This window comes from Arvicola amphibius, chromosome 7 (genome assembly GCF_903992535.2).
Source record: "Arvicola amphibius chromosome 7, mArvAmp1.2, whole genome shotgun sequence".
Classification (NCBI taxonomy): Eukaryota; Metazoa; Chordata; class Mammalia; order Rodentia; family Cricetidae; genus Arvicola; species Arvicola amphibius.
Genome location: NC_052053.1, coordinates 105,263,954 through 105,290,995, shown reverse-complemented (window position 1 = coordinate 105,290,995; position 27,042 = coordinate 105,263,954). Strand labels below are relative to the sequence as shown.

General features: G+C 39.7%; 1 protein-coding gene and 1 non-coding gene across 2 annotated transcripts in view; one reads left to right on the top strand and one right to left on the bottom strand.

The window, feature by feature from the left end:
* The window catches only part of Mnat1 (MNAT1 component of CDK activating kinase), a 136,560-nt gene that overhangs the window by 32,475 nt on the left and 77,043 nt on the right, over positions 1 to 27,042 (top strand). Inside the window, 6 exon segments of the mRNA XM_038335885.1 lie at positions 31 to 183; positions 2,437 to 2,510; positions 11,617 to 11,706; positions 13,965 to 13,982; positions 16,725 to 16,858; positions 23,962 to 24,087. Of these exon segments, the coding sequence (XP_038191813.1) occupies positions 31 to 183; positions 2,437 to 2,510; positions 11,617 to 11,706; positions 13,965 to 13,982; positions 16,725 to 16,858; positions 23,962 to 24,087 (595 nt within the window).
* On the bottom strand, positions 352 to 458 carry LOC119820060. Its single transcript, XR_005286338.1, has one exon. It is a non-coding gene; the product is annotated as a U6 spliceosomal RNA (small nuclear RNA).

Below are 27,042 nucleotides of genomic sequence, written 5' to 3'. Positions count from 1 at the left end.
TCCTGTAATGCTACCTGTGCTTGTTTACAGGTGTGAGAGCTGTGTGGAGTTACTGTTCGTGAGAGGAGCTGGCAACTGTCCTGAGTGTGGCACTCCACTGAGAAAGAGCAACTTCAGGGTGCAGCTCTTTGAAGATCCCATTGTTGACAAGGAGGTTGAGATTCGGAAAAAAGTGCTAAAGATGTAAGTGTTATTTACTGCTGGGGGACTGGCCAGCAAAGACATTATCTGCTCGTGTCGGCTTGAACAGATTGGCAAGTAACAGAGGAGTTATAAAAATCAGCTTTACACTTATTTTACAAAATTTGTTAAGTTTATAGTAACTATAATATCTACCCTTGGTTAAAGAAGAACTTTGTTAAAGTCTTCACCAGTATGCATATTATCCTTGTGCAGGGGCCATGCTAATTTTCTATGCATTCTTCCAATTTTAGTATCTGTGCTGCCGAAGCAAGCACGAGAGCTTTCTTGGTGTTTTCACAGTTTATTCATTTGCTGTTATTTAATTAGCAAATACCTGTTTGTATGTATTAGCAATAATTGAAAAATGCTGTGTAAGAGAGCTGTCAACCTTGTTCTCATGAGGCTTACTAGTAAATTAGTGTAGGATATTAAGGAGAGAGAAAATAAAGTAGTGAACAAAACAGATTTACTATAAGGACTGATGAGAACATTTAAGTTTCAGTTTGAAACTCATTTAGAGACACTAAAATATTAGCTGTACTTTATTTTGGCATGTATGTGGATGCATTTTTATGATTTGTTAGTAGTTTTGAGTTTCATTTTATTTGCCCCTTTCGTTATAGGTACTTTATTATTTTTAAATTAATACGTTTTCCTAAGGTTTTGTTTTGTTTTTGGTGTTGGAGGATTAAATGTAATGCCTTGGGTACTCTAAATACGTGCTCTGCCTCTGAGCCACAAAGCTAAATCATGATTGATTCCCCCGCCTCGGCAGGGCTTCTCTGTGTATCCCAGGCTGTTCTCGCACTGGCTATGTAGACCAGGCTAGCCTCAAACTCAGAGATCTACCTGCTTCTGCCTTCCCACGTGCCTGGAATTAAAGGTGTGTACCACCACCACCCGGCTTATTTTTATAGTGTCTGTGAGTGTTTGTGTGTACACCTGAGTGCTAGTGCTCTGGGAGCTAGAGCTGTCGCGTTGGATCCCCCCGAAGCTGGAGTCACAAGCAGTGGTAAACTCCCAGACGTGGGTGCTGGGAACTGAACTCAGGGTTTCAGGAGGATTTTAGATTTGTTTTTCTTTCTTTTTTTTTCATGTTCTTAGTTTATTTTCAATCTTATCTAGTATAAGAATTCAAGAGTTTAATCTTCCTCTTAAACATTCTTTGTATCTGTTAAAAGAGTGAATTCAGCATCCTTGCTTCTTAAGTAGTTGGTGTTTTACTATAAAGGAAGGAGCAGCAAATCCAGATCCACAGTACAGGGTCCTCCTAGCCAGTAGCCACCACTTGTTTCCCAGGCCCTCCTCATAGTGCCTGCAACGGACCACAGGGATGGTGGGCCTCAGGTGCTCTGGCTAGCATTTCGCTGCTGGAAGTTCTGCAAGGGGCATAGAGAAGGAAAGCCGAAGAAAAGGCTGCAATACTCCTGTTTCCTTTCCGCGTGACCTGGCTATCCTGAGCACAACATGGCTCCTAACTGCTGACCCACCTCTCCAGCCCCCTCAGTTATTGTGTTGGGGGCATACATTTTACTAATGGCTTAGTGACATCTCCCTAGATGCTGAATCGATTATACTTTATCAGTGACCAGCTGATCATTACTTGTTCTACTTCAAGGAGTCACCTTTTCATTCTTATCTTTTCTCTTTATCCTTTTCAGTTTTGTTATTCACAGGTACATTACAATATCTATATATTTTGTGACATGCTGTTTTTTAGGTTATTATTTGTTATGAAAAACCATTGAGTCTTTTTTCAATTTGAGCTTCAGCTTTCTGGACTTAATGACTATAATAAATAAATAATAAAATTTTTAATGATATGTCTTACTTAAGTTCATTTCACATTCCTGAAGCACCTCAGGAATCTCTTTCCTTAAGTCCTTTAAGAAGTGTCCTATGATAGCATTCTTTCCTGATGCTACATCTTCTTTGTAATCCTAAGAATTTTCAGAACAGTGTTTTTGGGTTGCATGCATAGCTCAGTGGTAGAACACATGCTCATCATGAACAACAATCAACCTTCCACACCCCAGAAAAACAAAACAAGACCAAAGTCAGCCCAACAAACCTCCCTTCTCTCAAAACCAGCTTACATTCTCGGTCTAGTATAAACCAGCATCAAGGAAAAGGTTTTCACACAGTACACCATTGCTGTCTCTATACCATGTATGAATTAAGTAGGAATGAGCAAGCTGCTTATATAAAATGGTCTGCAATCATATGTAATACTTGAATTTTTTTTCTCTGTAGATATAATAAAAGAGAAGAAGATTTTCCTAGTCTAAGAGAGTATAATGATTTCCTGGAAGAAGTGGAGGAAATTGGTATGTTTAAATTTGATGTGCTAGCCTTTGGATAGTGTGCTGTTATCTTTTAGATGCCTAGACAGTATCTCATACAAAAGACTCCTGATGGTTTTGTTGCGGTAGCCCATATTTATAGGTTTCTTTTGCAATTGAATCACATATGTCAAATTTAAATCATACAAAGTCAAGGGTATTCTTAAGTAATTTTGTCTTAGAGAAATTATTATAGAGAGAATAGCTTTTAGCTGGGGAGAAGGGTGTGTCTACATTACCAGCTCTACCAAAGCAGTTAAAGCAAAAGGGAATACTTTGACTTACTTTGTAGGATTTCTGTTAACTTTGTCTGCGATAACAAAAGATAAGAATGTTTTTACTGTTTGTGCTTCTGTGGAACAGTAGGTTGGGAAAACTTTATAGTAACATTTTTCTAGTCAGTGTTTTCCAGGCAGAAAGAATGATCTGAGAACTCCTTTTCAATGTGGTTAGTCATAAGGTGTTTTCCTCCCAAAAGTGTGTTGTCTCTCCTAGCTTCCCTCGCTTTCAGTACTGGCTAGGGATTGAGCCTTGTTTCTGTTTTTCTAAAGAGAATTTCAGAACTACTAAAAGGTATGGGAGTTGTGATATATTAATTAAAAATTATGATTTTTTAAAGTTGTGATAATTGGAGATGTTGATGACTCAGCTTGCTACTACACCTTAAGACTTGAGTTCTATTTTGGGACCCACAAAAGCTGATGGAAGGAGAGCACCAACTCTCCAAGTTGTCTGACCACTACACATGTGCACTAAATAAATCAATGTAAAGCACACATTAAACAAGTAACTATAAAACAAAAAGTTACTGTATTTATTACAAAGTGCAGAAATGATATATTTTGGAAATGATATGAGGGTATAGCCTATGAAACCGTGAGGATCAAATAGTCATCTTATTCTCCCAATTCACAACTTTGTTATTAAAATAGAATAAAAACATCAGTTTTTTTATTAAAAATTTCCGCTATATGTGGCGAATTAAAAAATTCAAATTTTTAGATATTAATATTACATTTTTTCAAAATTTCCTTCTGGGAAAGTCTAGATATCTCTTTCCTGTCAGGATTTTTCTGTGGTGTCCATGTTATTTGCTGTGCCATAGAAGAGGCATGCGCAGAACATAATCTAAATTTTTTTCTGATGTATTTTAGTACCTTAGCTCTGTTGCTTTTCCATTCTCAGTGCACTCATGTGCTTTGTGTGTATCAGCAACCATGAGTAGTGTGGGCTTGACTAAGAAGATGGTGGAATGTGCTGATGCTAAGGGGCACCTTAGGGACACACCAGCAAAACTCTCAGGTATAGAACAAGCAGGAGGCTTGCCGCCACAAGAAATGGTTTACATACATCCTAAAAATGATGTGATTAGTCAGAACTCTAGTGATACAAAGCAGGCAAAAGAGGGCAAGTTGAAAATACTGTTAGAGTTGTAGCCAAGTATTCTAGGTAGCTAAAGGAAACTGAAGGACAAAGAAACTGCAGACCAGGTGTAAGGGCTGAAACAGCAAGAGGACCTTGATTTTTCATGACATTCTGGTTGAGCCTATTTATCTATTTCCTTTTCTGTGATGTGAACTAATTTGAAGGAGTGAGCAACCTGGGGCCCATAGGTTCATGTTGAGAAGTAGGTGCTAGTAACGGGACAGAGTAAGCTTGGGTTTTGAGACTATACAACATGTATATTTTCTTCCTTTTCTTTGAGATGAAGTTTCTCTGTGTGGCCTTGGATGTTCTGATAACTGTTTTGTAGGTCAGGTTGGTTTTGAGCTTGCAAAGTTGTCCTGCCTCTGCTTCTCAGAGTCTGAGATTCCAGGCATGCACCATCACCCCTGACCTATAATACACCTCTGTGTGTATGTGTATGTGGGTATATATACCCATGCATGTGCATATGGAGGCCAGAGTCAATGTTGGATGTCTTCTGTCATTTTCTTAAGACAGGGTCCCTTGCTGAATGTGGAGCTCACCTATTGGCTAGACTGGCTGATGGGCAAGACCCCGGGATTTTCCTGTCTCTGAATGTCAGTGCTGGGATTACAAGGTCTATGCTGCTGTGCCTTGGGTTTTATGTGAGTGCGGGGACCCAAACTCAGGTTCTTGTGCTCGAATAGCAAACACTTCACCATCTTACCCTGTAATACTTCACCAGATATGAACCTTTAGACCAGTGCATTTGATTTGAAAAGATTATGTTATTATATATATTTCATGAGGCTGTATCTGTAAAGTATATAGAAACTCTGAACCAATGTCTACTTAATTGTCTCATTGGAGCAACTGACATTTCCTTGTCCTTCCATAGACTGTGCTGACTCATGCCAAAGCATAATGATGCATAGTAAATGCTTTCCATTAAAAGCTGTCCTCAAGTACATCTCTGTTCTGCTCTCTAGTTCAGTTATACACCATGAATTATTTGCACCAGTGATCAAGCTTTCTTACATCAATTGTGCTTATTATTTTATGCAATTTAGACCAATAATGTATAAGTCTGGGAAAACTAAATAACTGGGTGCTTTTTTTCTTCCTTTAAAAAAGTGGAAACAGAGCCGGGCGGTGGTGGCGCATGCCTTTAATCCCAGCACTCGGGAGGCAGAGGCAGGCGGATCTCTGTGAGTTCGAGACCAGCCTGGTCTACAAGAGCTAGTTCCAGGATAGGCTTCAAAGCTACAGAGAAACCCTGTCTCGAAAAACCAAAAAAAAAAAAAAAATGGAAACAGCACTATAGATGGTAGTTATAATTTATATAAGAAAGAAGCTGAACTATTAAAGACTAGGCATTAGCATATTACTCAGTTGACACACCATAACCAAGATAACTTATGAAAGATAGAGTTTAATTGGGCTTATAATTCCAGAGGATCAGAGTCCATGATGGTGTAGTAAAGGCATGGAAGAAGGAGGTGCAGTAGAGACTTAGGTCTTGAGTTACAAACAGGAGACAGAGAATACCCTGAAATGATTTGAGTCTTTTGAAACCGCAAAGCCTACCTCCCAGTGACACACCTCCTCCAAGATCATACTTCCAAATCCTTCCTAAGCAGTTCCACCAACTGGGGATCAAGTGTTCAAACATATGAGCCTGTGAGAGCCATTCTTACTCAAGCTATCAGGGCTCTCTAGAAGAACAGAATCAGTAGAATGAAAATTATATTAATTCATATATATAATATGATATAAATTAATTAGCTTTCATTGAAATAGTAACAATAGCTGTCTCACATCTGAGAGGCTGCAAAACCTCTTGCTTGGTCCTTGAGTCGGGACAGTTTTCCACAGAGTACTCCCACAGTGACTGTCTCACACTGGAGAAGCTGACAGCTCAGTAGTTGCTCAGTCCATGAGGCTTAGTACCTCAGCAGCCCCTGTCTGGTGCTGAAGACCTAGAGGGTTATTGGAGAGCTAGTGTTCCACAGTCAGCGACAGAAGCCTGGCAATGCTGCTTCTAATATCGACACAGGAATGGCCAGCAGCAGCAGCCACAGGGTAAATTCATTTGGCAGCAAGAGGGAGGCCAAGCAAGCAAAAAGCAAGTAATCACCTTTTGCTATGTCCCCACCCCCTTTTTTTTAAAATCTGGGCTGCCACCAGAAGGTGCCACCTACATTTGGTGTGGTCTTCCCACTTCTACTGAAGTAATCAGTATGAGGTGAGACCCCTTGCTCAGATGTTTTTAACTTGTGACAAGCTGACATTATAACCAACTGTCACAATTGCATAGTTATGGTATCTTTTAAGTTAAAATAATCTGAGGGAGGAGGTAAGGAGAGAAGCAGAAGGCAGAGGGGGAGGAGAGGAGAAGATTTATTAAACTAAAAGGCTTCACTGAGTAAAGGAGACAACAGAATAAATAAAATAAATAAAATAAATAAAAGAGATAATCCACAGAAGAGAAGAAAACATTTGCAAACCACACAACTACTATTGGCTCCTGTATTAGTTCCTTTTCTGTTGCTGTTATAAGGTACCATGACCTCAACAATGTTTAAAGAGTTTATTTTGGCTTACTGTCCCAGAGGGATCATCACCATCATGGCAGGGAAGCATGTCAGCAGACATGGTACCTTGAGCAGAAGCTGATGACTCACATCTTGAACCTCTCTCCTTGAGCAGAGAGAGCACACACTGGAGACGGCAAGAGTCCTTAAATTTTGAAAGCCCACCTCCAGTGATGTACTTCCTGCCATAAGGCTATGCCTTCTAAGCCTTTCTAAACCGCACTACCAACTGGGATCAAACATTCAATGTCTGAGGCTATGGGGAACATCTCATTCAAATCCCTGCATTTTTTTTGAAATGTACAAGAACCTTTGGCAACTCAATGGCAAAAATACAAATAACCGTATTAAGAAGTAGACATTTCTCAAAATGAAACGTACAAATAGCTAACAGATATATGCAATACTGCTCAACATCACTAGTTATCAGGGAAATGCAAATTAAAGTCACAATTAGATACCATCTGTTAAATGGTCCACTACAAAGAAAGAGCATGTGATGTGATAGGTTTGTTAACCAGCTTACTGTAATAATTCACTTGTGTATTTACATATACCAAACATAACATTGTACTCTATACACATATAATTATTATTTGTTAAAAAGGCCTGAGAGAGGTTCTGTGGTTAAGAGCACTGGCTGATCTTCAGAGGACCCAGGCTTGATTCCTAGCACCTACGCGACCATACAACTATTAATTACTCTGTACCAGGAGATCTGAAGCCCTCTTCCTGCCTCTGAGGGCACCAGACATGCGTGTAGGCAAAATACCCATACTTACAAATCCATAAATATATTTTTTTCAAAAGATAAATATGAAACAAGAGCTGTCAGGAAAATTTAGTCTGTGGCTCATAGTGAACCAGTAAGATTTTTAAAGGACCTCCCCCCACCCCCAAACCAGGGTTTCTCTCTGTAGTCCGGGCTGTCCTCGAACTTGCTCTGTAGACCTGGCTGGCCTCGAACTCACAGAGATTCACCTGCTTCTGCCTACCAAATTCTGGGATTAAAGGCGTGCGCCACCACCTCCCATCTAGGGATCATTTCAGTAGTGCGGATGAAAAATAAGGAAATAATTGAATAGGCTGTAGTTGTGGGCATAATAGAAAAGACATTTTAGAGAGAATATTCACTGATTTGACATTATAAAGTGAGTTAGAAAGAAGAGACAGATGAGTTTGAAATAGGGCCTTGAACCCTTAGCTCAGTGGTGTTAAGATAGTGCAAGTAGGAGTGCTGGGAAGTGGGCAAAGTGCTCGCTGTGCAAGCGTGAGGACCCAGGTGGACAGGTTGCTGTCCTGGCTTGTGCTTGGAGTCCCAGTGCTAAGGAGGAAGAGACAGCAGCTCTGTGGGGCTTGAGGCCAGTCAGCCTAGCCTGCTTGGCATGTTCTAGGCCAGTGAAATACCCTGTGTCAAGAGGCAAGGTGGATTGGCCGTCATGAAAATGACGCCTGAGGGTGACCTCTGTCCTCCACATGCATGCACTCATATGTGGGCCTGTGCCCTCTACACGATCCCTATCCCTACAAAAGCTAATGAACATTGTAGAATCATGTTTTTATTGTTTTGTCTTATGAGATGGAGAGTCTGCAGAGATGAGGAATAGGATAAGGCCACTACTTTGGGGCCCTAACATTGTTGGGTGTGGTTCTACAGCTGTTTCATGTGGCGTTGTTCTGATTGTTGTTGTAGAACTAAAATTACTTTCAAAATCTTTTCTGTAGCTGTCTACTTTGCTTTGTCTTTCAAAGAGACTTAAGCGTTCCTGCCATCTGTGTTGACTTTTTCTGCTAATCACAAGAACAAAATGTCAATTTAGTAAACACCTACTGATTACCAGAGTGAGCCGCATACACGCTATAAGTTTCAAAGGTCTAGAGGAGACAGGCATTTTTAGCCCTCTTTTGTATGGAGAACAAGCACCCAGAGCCTACATATTGTGCACAAGTTCATATTGCTGGTAAATTGTGACCAATAGTCTTCTCTCAGTGCTTTGGAAATGCATGACAGGTATAATGAGTAGTTAGTAGTCCAAGTCTGGAATATGGCATGCTGAAAGATAGTCTTGAGATGTGAGAGGAGCTTGTAGGTTTCGACTTGGTGTGGTTCTGTATGCATGCAATTCTAGTACCCAAAAGATTGAGGCAAGTGGTCATGAGTTATAGGCTACCCTGGGTTGCAAAGGAAACTCTGTCTCATAAAACAAACAAACAAGCAAATAAAAAAGACCTCATACTAATTAACTAGTTCACCACCAGTAAGGAAATTGTCTAGAGCTAGTTTTTGATAGGTGTTAAAGAGTTTGACTTTGGATTTTGAAGAAGTGTAGCATTCAGGTTACTTAAGCATACAGTGAGAGGCTTAGAGATAGGAGGTTAGTTCTGGTCCGTGTTTGAGAGTCAAAATGAAAATGAAGACATTTTGTATATAAATATTGTTATGAATTCCTTGAATAGCACGTGTATAAAAATTAAATGTAATTTTGAATAATGGTGTCAGGAAGTTAGAATAGAAGTACACATGAAGATGAGCTTTCTCCTGGCCCTAACAACAGGCCCCTCTGTGGGGATGACAATGTGCACATAGAGCATTTTGTTCCTCTGGCCCCAGGGATCTTCTCAACACGTTTGTTCTTAGCTTCATAATAACCAGATTATTCTTTGAGTGCAGAGAATACTTATTGTAAAAGGGTGAGAAAGCCCAAAGGGCTTTAATTGTAAATTCTGAATGTCCAAAGACTTTAAAATTGCACTTAAGTAACATTAAATCTTTCAGAAAATAGAATAGGTTTTTGTTTGCTTTTAATTTTCGATTAGTCAGGTCACATCTGAGCCATAGCAGCAAACAGATAAAGGGTCAGATGGCTTGTCACAGAAAGTTAGCTCCTGCCCCTTCTCTGAGGCTGCCGTGCCATCCTGATTCACTAGGGCCTCAATAAACTTACTTCATCTAAGACATTTTTATGTCAGTAATTCAATTTCATGATCCTGATCCTTATTTTTGAGAGAAAGAGGTTGTTGTGATCATGATTTACTTCTGTTATATTGCCAATACTTCAAATTTTCTTAGTTAAAAAATGAAATAAATGTCTATTTTGTGTTTATTGAGATTTATCATGGCATTTGTAATTACAAAAGAAACAAATTGCTTCTAACCATATGAAATTTAAACTCTGAACTGACATTTATTAAACTTTTTGGATTATATTTCACAGCAAGTTTAAACCAATAATAAACAGGAACATTCTAGTAGGTCTAACAAGATGGTGTACATTGAAAAAAGTTACAGGGTGGGAAAAGCAAGTGAAGAGACTAGTAAGAAGTAACGTGGTTTTGGCATTCACAGAAGGGGAACTGGATCTGCAAATGATTGGTTTTTGGTTTTGTTTGTGTTGTTTGTATGTGTGTGTGTGTGTGGGGGGGTAAATACCAATCTTTTGTTTCAGGTAGAAATGTTTTTCTAATTCAGAGCATGTATTTCTATTGGGGCTCCTGACTATCTTCAATTTTCATTTTTTAGACATTTTTAATTGATTCTTTGTGGATTTCACGTCTTTGCATCCCAATCCTACCCATCTCCCTCATCCCTTCATATCCACCCTCTGCCCTTGCAACTTCCTCTTCCTCCAAAAAAGTAAAATTAATAGAAAACTTAAAAACCAAAACAAACTAACATAACAATAATGCAAGACTCAGTGTGGAAGCTGTATTGTGATACAGTCAAGCCACACAATACAACCCTTTGGTCCTGTAACATCTTTACTTGTGTTTATTGCAGTGAGTCATTGATCTTGACTCGAGACCTGGGTTCTGCTACACCATCAATGCTAGGCCCTCACTGGGACTCCTCTTGGATATCCTTTTGTCCTATTTAATGGAGATCCTGCATCTTTGTATCGGCAAGTCAGGTCCGTTCACAATGCTCCCAACAGTTCATAGATGCAGTGGGATGTTGGCAGGGGGTGGGGGGGGGTGGGTGTGTGCTCATAGGCCTTATTTCTGAGCCTTGGGGTAGCTTTGTTGGTCAGCCTGCCAACTTTCCCTCATCGACACCACCAGGGTGAGCTCTCCAACACTGCGCCAGCTAGCTTACCCACTGCATCAGGTGGCAAGGAGCGGGGCAGTTCTCCTGCTCTCATGCCCTCTGGGCAGCCCACCCGCACCCATCCACAAGGGCCAGCTCCACTGTTTTGCTCAGACAGGTACAGGGTCCTCTCTCCCACATACTCCAGGACTGGCTTTCCCATTCTTGTGTCCCCAGTGCCATCCTCTCCTGCCTGTGAAAGGTGGCATGGGGTGGCATCTTTCCATCACCTGCCTGTTGAAGGGGGTCACCTTTCCCTTACCACATGGCAGATGTGAGGGGGGCATCTCTCCTTTCTTGCTCCCAGGGCTGGCTCACCTGCACAGGGTCAGCTCCCACTGTGTTGCCTGGGGGAAGAGCGAGATGCAGGGCCCTTTCTCCTGAGTGCTGTAGTTGGTGAGGGGTAGGGCCAGCTCTCATGCTCTCATGACCTCAGGGCCAGCTCTCCCATCTGCACAGGCAGTGAGAACCGGGTGATGGGGGAGGGCCATCCATCCATGTGAGAGATGAGGAGTGGGGTCTGATTTTTTACACGTTTGAAGGGCCTGATCACTTGCACCCCTCAGCAGAGTGACTTGTAAAGGTACTTTCCTGCAAACCTGATGGGCTGAGCTTCACTCCTGGACCCCGTATGATGGAAGAGAGAAACTGATGCCCACGAGCTGTCCTCTGACCTCCACATTGCCTCTCTGGAACACACACCCTCCTTCTCTCCTCTTATTTAATAAATGTAAAAAACACAACCCTATATCTGTAATTATGAATGAGAGAAGTGAAATAGTTAAGTCAGGTGCCTATATTACATAGTCCATAGATGTTTCCCGGACCTAGAGTTCAAGGTAGTCATGAGTGTCCTAATAAAATTGGTAGATGATTAAAAGGCACAACAGAAGGATAAGACTGAGAAATCCAATAAGGAAGAAGTCAAATACTGAATATTTGGCTTTTATAGTCACCCTTAAAATTTGTATTAAAAATTATTTCATATTGTTCCTTTCTTTTACAGTCTTCAACTTGACCACAATGTAGATTTGGAGAACACCAAAAGAAAATGGAATATATCAAAAGGAAAACAAAGATGTCATTCAGAAAATAAGTTAAAGCTGGTTGGTTGCTAAGTATTTTCTTCTTTTGTATGAGTAAACAAAATTTTCACATAGTATTTAAAAGATTTTATTAGTCCTTGGAGTGTTTTATACAATGTATTCTAGTCATATTCCACCCCCATCTTTCATGACTCTTTCTCAATTTACCCCTCCCTTCCTTATCTAGCCATCTTTGTGTCCTTAAAAAAAAGTATTTCAAAAGAAATTTGTGCTGCTCAAATATCCTGGGTGTGTGGTCTTCCACTGGTGTCACCGGGGAGCCACAACTGGGAGAGAAAACTGTTTTCTTCCTCTCACACAGCAGCTCTTGGTCACCAGTGGCTCCATGGCCGGGGTGGGGTTGTGTGCCCAGCGTCCTCTCTGTGCTGGGACTTGGTCTGCCTTGGGCTTGGTATGGCTATGAGGTCCTGTGTGCAGCTGCTCTGATGTGTCTCCTTGTAGTTGTTCCTACTTATTCCTGCTCTTACACTCTTCCCGCGACCTCTTTTTCCATTGGTCCCTCAGCCTTGGGAGGGGTGTGCAGCATATATGTTCCAGTTAGGACTGAGCACTCTGCAGCCTCTTAGTTTTTGCGCCTTGGCCCATTTTGGATCTCTGTTAATCACCATCTTGCAAACAGAAGTTTCCTCAAATTATGGTTGACAGATGTGTTGATCTATGGGTATAATACTAAGTCATTAGGAGATGGTTTAATCCTATATCCATTTAATGGCATAATAGTAGTGGATTCTCTCTTAGGGGCCTATTGCCTATCTAGCTGTAAGTTCTTAGCCCAACAGAGGTGCCAAGGTATGGATTCCATCTTATGGAGCAGGACTTAATCCAATGAGAAGGTGGTTGTTACTCATCATGATGTCTGTGCCACTGTTGCACCAGTGGCTGTGTCTTTCCAGGACAGTTCTGTCTCACGGTGTTCAAGCTAGGAAGACTGATGATGGTTTCTCTGGCAGTTTGCATAGCACCTTCCACAACCGTGAACACTTGGTGTAGGGATGAAGCTCTTAATTTCATGCGGCTTGCTTTCACCAGGTTCTAGGACTCAAGTATGTTTCTTTTTACTGTCAAATTCTGGAAGGTAACCAGTAGTATTGGTAATAGCCTTAATGTTTGGGCTTCTATGGGATCTTACTGGCCAGTAATTCCAAAAGAGGTAGCTCATACCTGATATTGGGCTATTTATTTGTTAACCTCTCAAGTTTATTAGGAAACATTATTACACTTTAATAGTATAGCTTAATTTTAATGCTTTATGTGTGTGTGTATATATTTTAGAATACTTCTATAGTAGTAGGTTCTATATATCTTTCTTGAAAGGCCTTTAGTGTTGTTACCCTTCTCTACTATACATCCTCTACCCACCCCTCTGCTCCCAGTTTAGCCATTCCTATTCCGTTATTCCCTTTAGCCCTTTATGGCAGTGCATTGTCATGTCCTCTCCTTTGGAAGCCCTTCCCCTTGGCCCTTAGTGATGTGTATGGACATTACAAATGAAGCACACACCTGAAGATTCAAAGCCTAACATCCACAGATGAAAGAACATGTTGACATCTTTCTAGGTTTGGAGTAGCTCACTCAAAATGATTGTCTCCAGCTTCAACCATTTACCTGCAAATTTCATACCTCTATGGGTCCCTCTGTGTAGCCTAGCTGTCCTGGAATTCACTCTGTATACCAGGCTGGCTTCAAACTCAGAGATCCACTTGCCTCTGGGTGCTGGGATTAAAAACACACGCCACTAAACCTTGAGTTAATTTTTTCCTTATAGCTGGGTAATATTCTAATTGGGTAAATATTACCATATTTTCACTATCTGTTCATCAATTGATGGCATCACAACAAAAATGGCTGTTTCCACTTCCTGGCTATTGTGATAGATCAGAAATGATCGTGGATGAGTAGTGTCTTTCAGATGTGATGTGGACTCCTTGAGTACAGACTCGGGAGGGTAATAGCTGGATCATACGGTGCAGCCCTCTGTGGAAATCAGTGTGGATGTTTTATATAATACTCTAAGAAACTACCCTTCTTTTAAAAGGCAGTTATATTCACAGGAATCTAAGCAGAAATTTAAATTTCTAGAAATACAGCTCCACTGTATAGATGCATGTAATTAGGGGTATTTACATTACTGTATAGATGCATGTAGTTAGGGATATTCACATTACTGTAGAGATGCATGTAGTTAGGGGTATTCACATTACTGTATAGATAGATGCATGTAGTTAAGGGTATTCACATTACTGTATAGAATTGCATGTAGTTAGGGGTATTCACATTACTGTAGAGATGCATGTAGTTAGGGGTATTCACATTACTGTATAGATGCATGTAGTTAGGGGGATTCACATTACTGTATAGATGCATGTAGTTACGAGTATTCACATTACTGTAGAGATGCATGTAGTTAGGGGTATTCACATTACTGTAGAGATGCATGTAGTTAGGGGTATTCACATTACTGTAGAGATGCATGCAGTTAGGGGTATTCACATTACTGTAGCCAAACCTGTAGTTAGGGGGTATTCACATTACTGTAGCAAAACCTGTTTTGACATTACCGTTAAGCTGTACTTTTTAAGGAGTGGATGTTTAAGGTAGAGAGTTATTGCTAGTGTCTGGTCTGTGTTATTCTCTGGGCAGTTAAGTTTGCATTTGAGCACTGCTCAAGCTCATTTCTATCCTTGGACTTTACCAACTAAGCTTTCTTCCTAGCTCTGAGTTTGGCTGTTTTGTATACTTCGCATATGTGAAAACACAAAAGTATTTATTATGTGTGGGTTAAGTTTCCCTAAAATTCTCAGACTTATTTTGTTATCTGTCCTGGCCAAGTTTTGTATGTTATGGAAAAGATTTGTAGTCTGCTCCTGTTAAGTAGAATGTTCTGTGTATGTATTTTTTGTACCATTTTTATAAAGAAATGTTTTTGGTCTCTGTTTATTGACAGTTCCTTGTTTGGGTACTTTTTCCATTAATTAAAAATGGACAATTTAAATTTTTTCTTGTGTTGCTACCTAAATCTCCCCGCAGTTGTCATATTACATGCTTTATATAATTAGGTGCTGTGATATCAAATGCATATGCAACTTTTATATTTTCTTTTATGTTAATTTTTTAAAAATCATCATATTGTGTCCTTCTTTGTCTCTTCTGGTATCTTCTCACTTAAGTCTGTCTTGTCTTGTATTCTTCATCCAGCGTCCATCAGTGCTCAAGCCATTGTTCACTCTCCATGTTTTGTTGATGGCTTATGTTCTAAACCTGGCTCTTCTTCTAATTCTATAAGCAGAATACTCTTCTACCCAGTCTTCCTATTTAGCTTGAACCCGGTTCTGTTGTTCTACCCGTCTTGTCCTACTGCCTCAAGTCATCTTAGAAATCCACTCCTTGGATTCTTGTAATGTCTTCCCAGGTGTCCTTTTGTGTTTTATAGAAAAGTGCCATGATCTTCCTTCGCCTTTGCTCTCTAGCTTTATTTAAAACATTTTCCCATATCTCATGACTTAGTCACACCAGATAAGCTAACTTGTTTCATATCTTTGCCCTGTTTGCTTAATAGGTTGTTGTACTGTTGTGGGAAGAGGCTTCAGTATCTACTGGTTGAAGTTCTCAAACAATGTATGGCCTTCCAAGGGCTACTGGAAGAAGTTGCCAAAACCCAGGTGGCCTATATATTATTCTTTTCACTATTATAGCGGCTAGAGTTCTGAAATCCGGGTGTCAGCAGGGCCATGGTGTCTCTCTTGGGCCTCTGGTGGTAGCCAGCAGGCTTTGCCATGCTTTGTCTGTCTTCACATGTGCTTCTCCCCATGTGGCTGTGTCCAGGTTTCCAGAGGATGTTTATCTTTTTGTTGTTTTGTTGTTGTTTTGCGTTTTGTGTTTTTGTTTTTCGAGACAGGGTTTCCCTGTAGTTTCTAGAGCCTGTCCTGGAACTAGCTCTTGTAGACCAGGCTGGCCTCTAACTCAGAGATCCGCCTGCCTCTGCCTCCTGAGTGCTGGGATTAAAGGCATGCAGCCACCCACTGCCTGGCTCAGAAGGATGTTATCTTAACTTGACTAAATCAGCAAAGAGCTCCCTTCTCACCCCACCAAAATAAAGTCATATTTGTTAGACCAGGATGTCACTCTTTAGCCTCTCTTTTCATGGACAAAACCGTTCACCAGCAGCACTGTGTGACAACCCTTTCTATTTATATTTAGAGTCTTAGGGAAAACTTGTCGGCAGATTAATAGCATCATTGCTGTATACACTGTGTGTGCTTATCCACACCTGATGCCCTTATCTGCAAACACTCCGACACATTATGTAGATCTGTCCTTTTATAGGTGCTCTTACTAATCCTTCTAGATTACGTTTGGATTTCCCTTCTCAATGGCAGCGTGTATTAAAAGCATTGACTTATTACAGGGTATAGGAATTTGTAAAAATGATTGGGAGAATCCACAAGACTTAGCCAGCTGACTGAAGGAGAATGGAAGAGAGTAAACTGAATGGCTTTGAGAATGAGTTCACTTGAGGTGTGCGGTTGTTGTCATCAGAATAGGACTGCAGTGAGCCTGACTGCTTGACTTTGCACATACCAAGTTTATAGTACAGGAGCGCAGTTCCTTTTTCTCTTTAGACAGTTTGGTGTTTTGGTTGAAGGAGGAATTTGCTGAATACAATGAACTGAAAAAGAAAATCCATGTGAAGTTCCATAAGTTGAATGACTTTAAATCATCTATAATAATTACATTTACTTCTCCCACCTCACCCAGTGTTACCAGTTACTTACCATTCAGTTTCTGGGCTTAGTCTACTTGGTTTGCTGTTTGTCCTTCTCTGAGATAGTACAGGTTCACATGAAATAATAAGTATTCTAGTTTATTCTGTGTAGAATTGTTAGATTACTAAAGCCACAAGTGATGAAACTGCTTTATGTTTTCAGTAAATAGAGTACAGCGAAGGATTGCTGTTGGTTGGGAAAAGTCACTCCATTTCTTATGTGCCTTTCCTCTTTAGACTCGGGAGAGCAGGAGGAATTGGAGGAAGCATTGGAAGTGGAACGGCAGGAAAGTGAGCAACGGAGACTGTTTATCCAGAAGGAAGAAGAACTGCAGCAGATTCTGAAAAGGAAGAACAAGCAGGCCTTTCTAGATGAGCTAGTCAGTATTAATGCTACTTACCACTTAAAAACTAATCTTCCCGTGGATTTGCTGGATAATGGCTTTTAATGGCAGTTCAGAGTGTTCCTACTCTAGTTTACTACAACTTTTTCCTGATATTTCATTCATTCATTCATTCATTCATTCATTCATTCATTTATTTATTATGTATACAACATTCTGTCTGTGTGTATGCCTGCAGGCCAGAAGAGGGCACCAGACCCCATTACAGATGGTTGTGAGCCACCATGTGGTTGCTGGGAATTGAACTCAGGACCTTTGGAAGAGTTAAGGTTAAGGCAATGCTCTTAACCTCTGAGCCATCTCTCCAGCCCTCCTAATATATTTAAATTAAAAAAATATTGTTGTGTGCAAGGATGGGGCTGCTGAGAACATGTGCATGCCGTGATGTATATGTAGAGCCCAGAGGACAGTCTTGTGGAGTTGGTTTCCTGCTTTATGTGGGTTCTGAGGATCAAACTCAGGTTGGTGGGCTTGCAAGGCATGTGAGAGCCTTTACCTGATGAACAGGCATCCCTCTTACTTTTGTTAGTTATTCTTTTTGGCAGTAGGGGACTTTTGAGACAGAGTTTCTCTATGTAACAGCTTTGGGGTGTCCCTGGAACTTGCTCTGTAGACCAGGCTGGTGTTGAACTCACAGAGATCCACCTACCTCTGCCTCCCAAGTGCTGGGATTAAAGTCATGCATCCCCACAGCCTGAAAATACTTTTTTTCGGTTCTGATACTTATTGATGTCATCATATATATTGCTGATGAGTAATACATATCCCTCAAACCTTCATCCCATATAATTTTATGCTTACAATTCTGTGAATCAAGATTCAAGTGGGTGTGGTAGTGCAGTCTTTACCCAGTATTCGGAGGCAGAGACAGGTGGATCTCTGTGAGGTTCAAGGTCATTCTGGTCTACTTAGTGAGTTCCAGGACAGCCAGAGCTACATAGTAGGACCCTGTCTCCACAAAACAAAGCAAAAACAAACCAGAAGACTCCATCTCCTTTGCAGTATATTCTCAGGTCACCGTGCCATCTGTGTGGCTTCTGTAGCTGGGCATCTCGTCCAATGTCTCAGTTGTAGGAAGGAGTATTCTAAGAGTAAAGAAGTAGACACGGTGTGGTTTGAAAGGCTTGGCTGGGAAACTGGCACAGTGTACCCACCTATCAGTGAAGAGCCTGTTGCATTTCAAGGGGGATGGGTGTAGATTCTACCCTTGTGGGTCGATTATGACCCCTTCATCTATAGTATATGCTCAAAAAATGTGTGTGTTCCTAGAATTTGGTATAGTGTAAGTTAATTTGATATCCAGTTTCTACCCCAAGTAGAGTTAAGTGATAGGATCATGAAAATGATTTTAACTATAATTCTTGTCACATACGCCCTTTTTATATCTTGCCAACTTCTATAATGGATTTAAAGTGATTTATCCTAAGCTGTGAAGATGCTTGTGGACAAGACACATTTTTGGACCTTAAAGAAGGCTGTTAATGGTCAGGTGTGGTATTTCATGCCTTTAATCCCAGCACTTGGGAGATGGAGCAGATGGGTTTCTGAGTTCGTGGCCAGCTTAGTCTGCAAAGTGAGTTTCAGGATAACTAAGGCTGTTATACACACAAAGCCTGTCTCGTAAAACCAAACCACCAAACCAAACAACAAAAAGGCTGTCAAAGTGAAGCTCTATTGTATTGTGTTGTATAGCATTCTTGTTCCTTTCCCTCCTTCCTCTTCCCTCTCTTCTTCCACTACTCCTCTCCCTTTCTTCTTCCTTCCCCTTTGAGCTTTTTGTCCTAATTCATCTCACTTGCAGATGAGATTATAACATTATAACTGACATAAATATAAACAATACTCAGTAGATTGTTTGTCTCTAAGCGTATTAAAACATTGTTTAGTTTCCCAACAAGCTGATTTTGAATGTGTTGGTTATGTGCTGAAATATAGTGACTGCATATCATATTTTTGCATGAAAAATAATCAATTTGGATGAAATGTGAGTGTTATTAGAATATTAGTACTTCCTAGCAATTAGCTCTGTATTCAGCTTGGTAGCAAACAGCAGTAAGTGACTATGGTCTGAGAAGTGGTTCATGGAATTGACACTTTATTATTGAAACATATTTTAAACCCTTAGTGACATCACAAGCTAGAAAAACGTTTCTCTCTGGGAAAGTATTTCTGCATTATTTCCTTTCCAATCTGTCTTCACACATTCATTTTCCACGAGGCATTTCTTCAGTGTTGAAATGCTCCCAGTCTTATTGCAGTGTTGCTATTCTGTGATGGAGGAAATGTAAATATACTTTCTATTGTGTCTTTGTTCAAAAGCATTTAAAGACAGTTAACCAGAGGTAAAATAAATGCAGAGATTACATCGTTAAGATTAGATGTAGGTGATAAAGAAGAATAAGAGTAAGAGGATTAATGAGGGATTAGATACAAAGTCTCACCATAAAAGCCTGTCTAGGGCTGGTGAGTTGATCATGCAATATTGCGCTTGCTATCAAGCCTGAGTTCAGTCCTTAGGAGTCACTTGGTGGAAGGAAAGAACTGACCTTCACAAGTTGTCCTCTGACATCCACATGTGACCCACACAAATAAATAAAAATGTAGTCTAAAAACCCCTCCCCACTTGCTATGAGTAGCAGTGATTTGCTTGTAAGTTTGTTGGCAGTGGAAGCTGGAAGGATGTGTGCTTCCGCCACGTCCCTGCTCTGGAGCAGCCTTTCGTTAGCTCTCTGTAGTCCTCAAAAGCACCGAGCGCTGCCTCGGTGAGCTGCTCTTGGCCTCAGGCTCCCTCAGATGCAGCGAGGCATGAAGTAAGAGTTCTTGCCCGTGTTGAACATTGTGTATAATCTGGAGTTAATACCGGTTCTTGTGAGTTCCCTCCTCTCGCTTCCTGTTTTCTTCACCTGCAAGTCATTACTGCACATATTTCCCTCACTGTTTAGACCATGTACCATGGTGTTTAACTAGTTCTTTATAATTCCCTGTATTCATTATTAGTCCAATACCACTGCAGTTGGGCTTTTTATTTCCAACTTTTAAATTTGTCTATAGATTTTTAGTGTTATTAATATTTCAATCTTTATTAAAATTTTTGTTTCTTTTAATCCTTGGCTGACTTAATTAAGTTTATTTTATCTTGATTAATCTGTATTAATGAAGTGAAAATGTATTTTTCTATGTGTTCATGTTAAATTTTTATAAAAATGGAAAGCTAGCATTGACATTTGTAAGTGTGTCTAGAAGATTTAGCCTTTGAGTTGTCCCCTGGACCACACTTGTGCAAGGATGACTTCTTAGAATACTTCTCTTTCTGTTCCTAAGTTTGGTTTTGTGCCCAAAGTCACCTTTTAACCTCCTGAGAAGCCCTGGCAGCACACTGCACTGTATGTGGCAAGGGTTTATGTTACAGTCTGAATGTTTATGGCTTTGCATTTGCCATAGTGTTGGCTAAAAAGTCCATTTATTTTAATCCAAACTGTAAATCCAATTTTTTAATAGGTTGGAAAAAGATTTTTAATCAGTTTCTGTGTTATTAAATCTTTTTATATTCCTGTTTGAAAATTCTGTTCCATTTATGTCTTAAATTTTATGAGTTAATGCTGTTGTCAAATGCAGTAGCTGATTCTTATTAGGAATATTGTTTGCCAGATGGCTTGCTTAAAGTCAGTTAAAATAATCTTTAAAAATGGTCATTATAAAGCTTTTAATGAGTGTTACAGGCAGTCTTATTAAAATTTCTTTAAATATTAACCAGTGTACCTTTAGGCAATTACTGTGGGCTCTGCAGCCTTCCAAGGTGGAGCGCGATGGTCAGAGCGGAGAAGCAACCCAAACTGGACTTGCATGTGCCGTGTTCCCGGAACATGTTGTGCACGCTTAGTCTGCTCTGGAGACATGGCTGTCAGCAGAGCCCGTGCTTAATTCTGTTTTAACAAAGGCATCCAGGCTCCAAAATTTTGAGTGCTAAAGTAGGAGAGTAAATTCTGTGGCTTGATATTAAACTGAGATACCTAGAATACTTAGCTTTATAAAATTTCAGCTATCAAGACATTAAACACTCAGTTTCTTTTAATGTGAATGAGGAACTAGGATCATAATAAACCAGTTTTGGTTAGCAACTTATTTGAAGTGAGCACACTGTCTTACGTTAAACAATTTTTAAAAAATTGTGTGTGTGTGTGTGTGTGTGTGTGTGTGTATTTGTATGTGTGGGTTAGCTGCCTAATGTAAGTGCTAGGAACTGATCTTGGGGTTCCCTGAAAGAACAGCAAACACTCTTAACTGTTGAGACATATCTCCAGCCTCATTTTCTTGCTTTTAATATGTGAAATTTTGTTTTTTAAGAATAAATTCCCATTCTATGTAAGTATTTGCATTCATTTGCAAATATGAATGAGAAGCCAGTGATTTAACTTTTAAAATGCTTTATTATTTATGTGTATGTATATCTGTGTGTGGGTATATGCATGTGCACACAGGTACTCCCAGTGGCCAGAGGAGGGCTTTGATCCCTGAAGCTGAAATTGTAGGCTGTTAGGAGCAGCCCATTGTGGTGCTGGGAGCCCAACATACATAGGTCTTTGGGCCAGACAGATGGTTTAGTCATTAAATGCTAAGGCTCACACTTTGAAATGGAGAGTTTAGTTCTAAAGTCAGGTCCTGTGGATGAACAGCAGGTGCTTTTAACCATTGCATCATTTCTACAGCCCAATGATATAACTTTAAGACCTCAGTTGACTAGTTATTATGTGTGTGAGTGCATAGTGTGTGTGTTTGGGCATGAATGTGGAGTTGGTTTATTTCTTCTGTCTTTATGTGTTCTGGGGGATCAAACTCTGGTGATATCCTGGGGAATCAAGTCTCCAGGCTTTTGGGCAAACACCTTTACCTGTCCAAATGTCTTTTTAACCAAGTGGTTTATTTTTTTAGCCAAGAATTTTTTTTTTTATTTTCAGGTTGTGTACCTGAAAAGATATATTAAAAAGATATTTTTGTCTCTAGCCCATTTAAAGTTTTCTTCAATGTTTTGGATTATACAAAATGCCTAGTGGAGTTCTAAAATTTACAGCCTTAGGAAGTGAAAGGTATTGAAAACTATTCTCATATTACTTCTTATTCACCTTTATTATTCCTGTCCAATAGCTAGCAATAATAGCTATCTAATGTAGGATAACAACCTATCAATGTTTAGGATCTGTTTTATAAAGAAATTTGTGTCCTTTATGTTTTAATTTTGTGATATTGCTCTTGGAAAATTATTTTGGTTTTGTCCTCCTTCCCTCCTTCTCTCCTTCCCTCTTTCCCTTCCTCTCTTCCTCCCTCCCTCCATCCTTCCCTCTCTCCCTCCCTCCTTCCTTCCTTTTTTCTAAATTTTATGTGCATTGATGTTTTACCTACATGTATGTATGTATGTATGTATGTATGTATGTATGTATGTATGTGCGAGGATGTCACATCCCCTGAAACTGAAGTTACAGATAGTTGGGAACTGCCATGTAGGTGTCGGGAATTAAACTCGGGTCCTCTGGAAGAGCAGCCAGTGCTCTTAACTACTGAACCATCTCTTCAGCCCCTGGTTTTGTTTTACAAAACAGGATCTTATGTTGTCTAGGGTGGCCTTGGACTCACTGTGTAGCTAAGGTTGGCCTAGAACTCCTGTTTTTCCTATTAGGTATTACAGCCTTTACCCACATGCCCTGCTGTATTATAAAATCTTAATGTTAGTGGAAGGAGAGAAACAAGTCTTGCTCGCTGTCTGTTGGTCTCTGCACATGCTCTGTAACATGCGTACGAGACAAATACACAGCACACAGATAAAGAAATGCAATTTTAAAAACTTAAAAGTCTTGATGTGCATCTTTATTCTCAAACAGCTATTGGCTGAGTTGCTGTTACTGTTCCTAGGCTGGAACTTGTGAACAGTCACTTTAAATGTCCTGGTCACGGACATCTGAGCCTACAAATTATTCCTGGGTTGGATTTGGGAAAAAAAAAATGAGACTCTGTAGTAATGTTTGCTTTTATATCATGAGATGTTAACATGGGAGTTTCTTGAGGATTAAATTCTGGGTGACGGCTATTTTTAATGCTCAATACCCTGCTTTTTGGTGGCCCTGTGGGGTGAACTTAGAGTTTTAGATACGCTAGGCTCAGCACTGCATCACCAAGCTGTGTCCTTTCTCTATTTTTTATTTTTAGATGACCTCAATAAATGGCCAAGCTGGCCTCGCACTTGCTGTGTAGCCTTTCACATAGAAAAGGGGTGGGGTTTTGTATTGTTTTGATTATTTTTATCTTTGTTTCTGGACACAGAATATAAACTCTTCTATGGGAAGGGTGGAGCTGGAGAGGTCCTTTCTCTGCATGTGTTTCTGGGTTCTTATTTAACTGAAACCTCAGAAAGGTGAAAGTCTAGTTATATTTTAGTTTAGCTCCACAACACCACAAACATGTAAGTGCTTCATTCTGAACAGGATAAATAACAGTCTCCTTATTAAGATAAATGGTTTGCTGCTCAAAATATGGGTGTGTACAGATTTGTATAAACAGTGGTCCTGGGTAGTATCAGTGTATGATATTAAATGTTTATCATTTTGTTACTTGACTAAAATGTGATTTAAAATTTAAGAATAAAATATACATGTGGTTGTACTTACAATAGTCCCATTGTGCAAAACAGAACAAGGATTATTTGCAAACAGCCTCAGGTGAAATCTAATGGGAAACATTTCAAATGGTCTGACGTCCGGTGCAAAAAGAATGTGTCTCAGACAAACCTCTGATCTAAGTTATAGCCCTTTCTACTGCTCTTTGCATGATTTGCTTTCTTTCTTTAATAAATGGGTTGATGGCTAGATGAAATAGGACCTTATTATATTATCTTTAATGTGGATTTTATAAAGCACTTGTTTGCAGGTTACTTTGATTTATGAGTCTATAGCAACCTTTTTATTATGGAATGTTAATTTTCTTTTGTAAAGCATTCTACGTGAAGTGAGCATTTAGTTGACATCATGTGCTCACAGAAGAGGCAGACTTGGAAAGTTGTTATTTTGTTTCACACTGAACTTTTCTTACAGGAGAGCTCTGACCTCCCCGTCGCTCTGCTCCTGGCTCAGCATAAAGACAGATCAACTCAGCTGGAAATGCAGTTAGAGAAGCCCAGGTCCACGAAGCCAGTCACGTTTTCCACAGGCATTAAAATGGTAAGCCTTATTTTAATTGCTGTTTGAAGGAGAGTTTTCAGGACTATGCTTTTAAATTCCCTAGTAATTTCTACAGTGATGTGAACAGCTGGAATGTTGAAGAGCCCCTATGTCCTAGGCCAAATGTCTGGAAGTGTGGACACATATAGTATAAGGAAAGAGAAAAGTAATGTGTTTCTAAGTGTGCAAAGCACTTTTGTTCATTACGGTATGGACCAGTGTGGCGTGGGTGTGTGTGTTACTGGAAGTAGGACCCAGGGCTTGCACGTGCTAGGCAAGTGCTGTTTCATTAAGCTACACCCTCGGTCCTGTTGTTAGGAGTTTATAAACTTGTATTTGTAGGTGAAAGAAAAGTGCATAAATATGGTTATTTAATATACTATTTATCTGCTGGTATAAAATAGAACCGTGGATTGCTTTATACTTCTCTGCAGACAGTTATTTTCTACATAAATAAATTTTTAAAAAAGCCATTTGTAGTTTCTATACTCTTTAAGGATAGAATGATTTGAATTAAAACATTGTCTAAGTTTACTCATTCACAAGTAAGACTATATTTATGAAGTTTTTTTGCTGTAGTTTAAGAATGATCAGTTTTTATTTTTATAACTTTTAAAATACATATATTGTGGGGTGTCTAGGTGTATGTACATGTGTCAGGATGCATGTGTGGAAGTCAGAGGACAACTTGTAGGAGCTGATTTTCTCTTCAGCTGTGGAGGTTTTGGGGATCAAGTTCAGGTCCTCAGGCTTCTCATCTAGAACGTTAGGTCACTTGCTTCTTTGTAAGATGGTGCTGAGGACTGAATGCTGTGTTCCCTAACTGCTATTTGACCTTTGTACAGCATTCTGAAAGTGGGAAATAAAATTAGCATTTTGCAGTATTCTGTAGTATCTTGTTCTCATACCATAGTATATATGAGATATAATATATCTATAAATGTCCACTATTAATACAATTATGCAGAATTTTTATATATTCACCATTTTTTCTTAAAATATTTCACTTTAAAGTAGAATGCTCATCAGTTAAAATTACAGATTCATAGCTTGTTGTGAAATGATTTTAGTATCTCTTGTTAGAATTTTAGCAAATAGAATTTATCTTGTTGTGCAGTTATGTTCTCTGTAATTTTCTTCCTTGCACCACCACTGTCCCAGTATGTCCCATGAGCGTTTCTTTATATTAAGGCCTTCAGTCATCATATTTAAATTGTCAGTTTTCCTCTCTTCTTCCATAACTCTTGTTTGGAAGCTAGTTTGTTGAATGGATGGAAATGAATGGACAGATGATCTTAAAGAAAATCATGAAAACTCTTGGTGAATTTTATAGACTGTAAATATTGGTCACTTTGATATTGTGGTGAATGAACATACCGATTGTTTCTTTTTATCTTTTGCAACTTTAGTCTTAGCAATTGTGTAGCAAACAAACCAAACCCTATGTAAGAAATGGCTGTTATATAGACAAAAGACACTAGTAACAAAATGTTTCCCCTGTCATGCTTGCTCATTCTAGTCAATTCTCAGGAACTTTTTCAACTTTCACTTTTTGAGACCTAATTTTAAGTAGCCCAAACTGCCCTTGAACTCTTGATGTAGTGGGAGATGGTCTTAAGCCAATCTTCTGTCTCCACCTCCCAGGTGTTTGTTTTGGTTAAAGGAGTGAATCACTGAACCAAGCAATGCTACTTTCTCTTTTCTTTTCTCTTTTCTTTTTTCTTTTCTTTCCTTTCCTTTCCTTTCCTTTCCTTTTCTTTCCTTTTCTTTCTTTTCTTCTTTTCTTTTCTTTTCTCCCCCCCCTCTTTTGTTTTAGTTTTTTTGGCTTTGGGTTTTCGAGACAGGGTTTCTCTGTGTAGCCTTGGCTGTCCTGGAACTCATTCTGTAGACCAGGCTGGCTCTGAATTCACAGAGATTCGCCTGCCTCTGCCTCCCAAGTTTTAGGGATGAAAAGTGTGTGCCACCACTGCCCAGCCAGAGTGAATTTTTTGGTGGTTCTATCTAAAGTATCTTTTTCTACCCACATACCAGTAATTTATACTTTTAAACTCCTGAAATGCTTCCTTCTATGTTTAGGGTATAACCTTTGCAATCCTAACACTAAGACTATGACTGGGTTCTATGAAATCTGCTGGGTAAGTGGATGAATATTATACATTATGTTGATATCAGTGGACTCTAAAGATTTGCAAATACGTTGAAGCCTCTTTGTCTTTATGGAATACCATGCTTGGAATACTCTTAAATGACTGTGAAAGCACTAACTGGTTTATAAGCATTAATCATACTTGGTTGTCATTTGAGGGCTTTAGTGGAAGACGGCATTTCTCAGCCGTTCTTGTGTTTCCCAGCTCTTCCATCCTTTCTCCTCCTCTGTGGTAGTGCTCCCTGGAGTGCTCCCTGAGTCTTGGAGGGGATGGTGTAAATGTCTTGTTTATGGCTGGGCATTGTCTGAGTGTCATGTAGTAGGCACGAGTCTCTGCACTCACCACCTCGTACTGGAGAGATGTGCATTTTATTTAAGGGCTTTGAGTGTTCTTGAATTTTGGTAAACCCAGTCCCTGACAGATACAAAGCTAAGACTGTATTTGTTAAGATGAGCTTTAAAACTTTTTGAAGAACAATCATTGATCAATAAATATTCTGTAATAAACAACACAAGGAAGGTCCTTGTCTGTATACACGTGTTTGCTAAATGAGATTAGGAGACACAGCCACAGCTGGCCCAGGAGCACACCTTCTCATGAGATGTGAAACCTCAGTCTCAGTTCATCGTGGACTCTTTAACCAACTCCTGTAGTGTGTGTGGCCCTTTTGGCGAGACTTGAGTGTGCATTTCATCCTGGCTTTGGTCAGCAGTGTTGAAGACTCACAGAGATACCAGGTTCTAAAGAGCAGACTCCTTGACAGTACCATCCTGAGTTCCCATGATTGTTTGCTGGTAGAGATATCTAC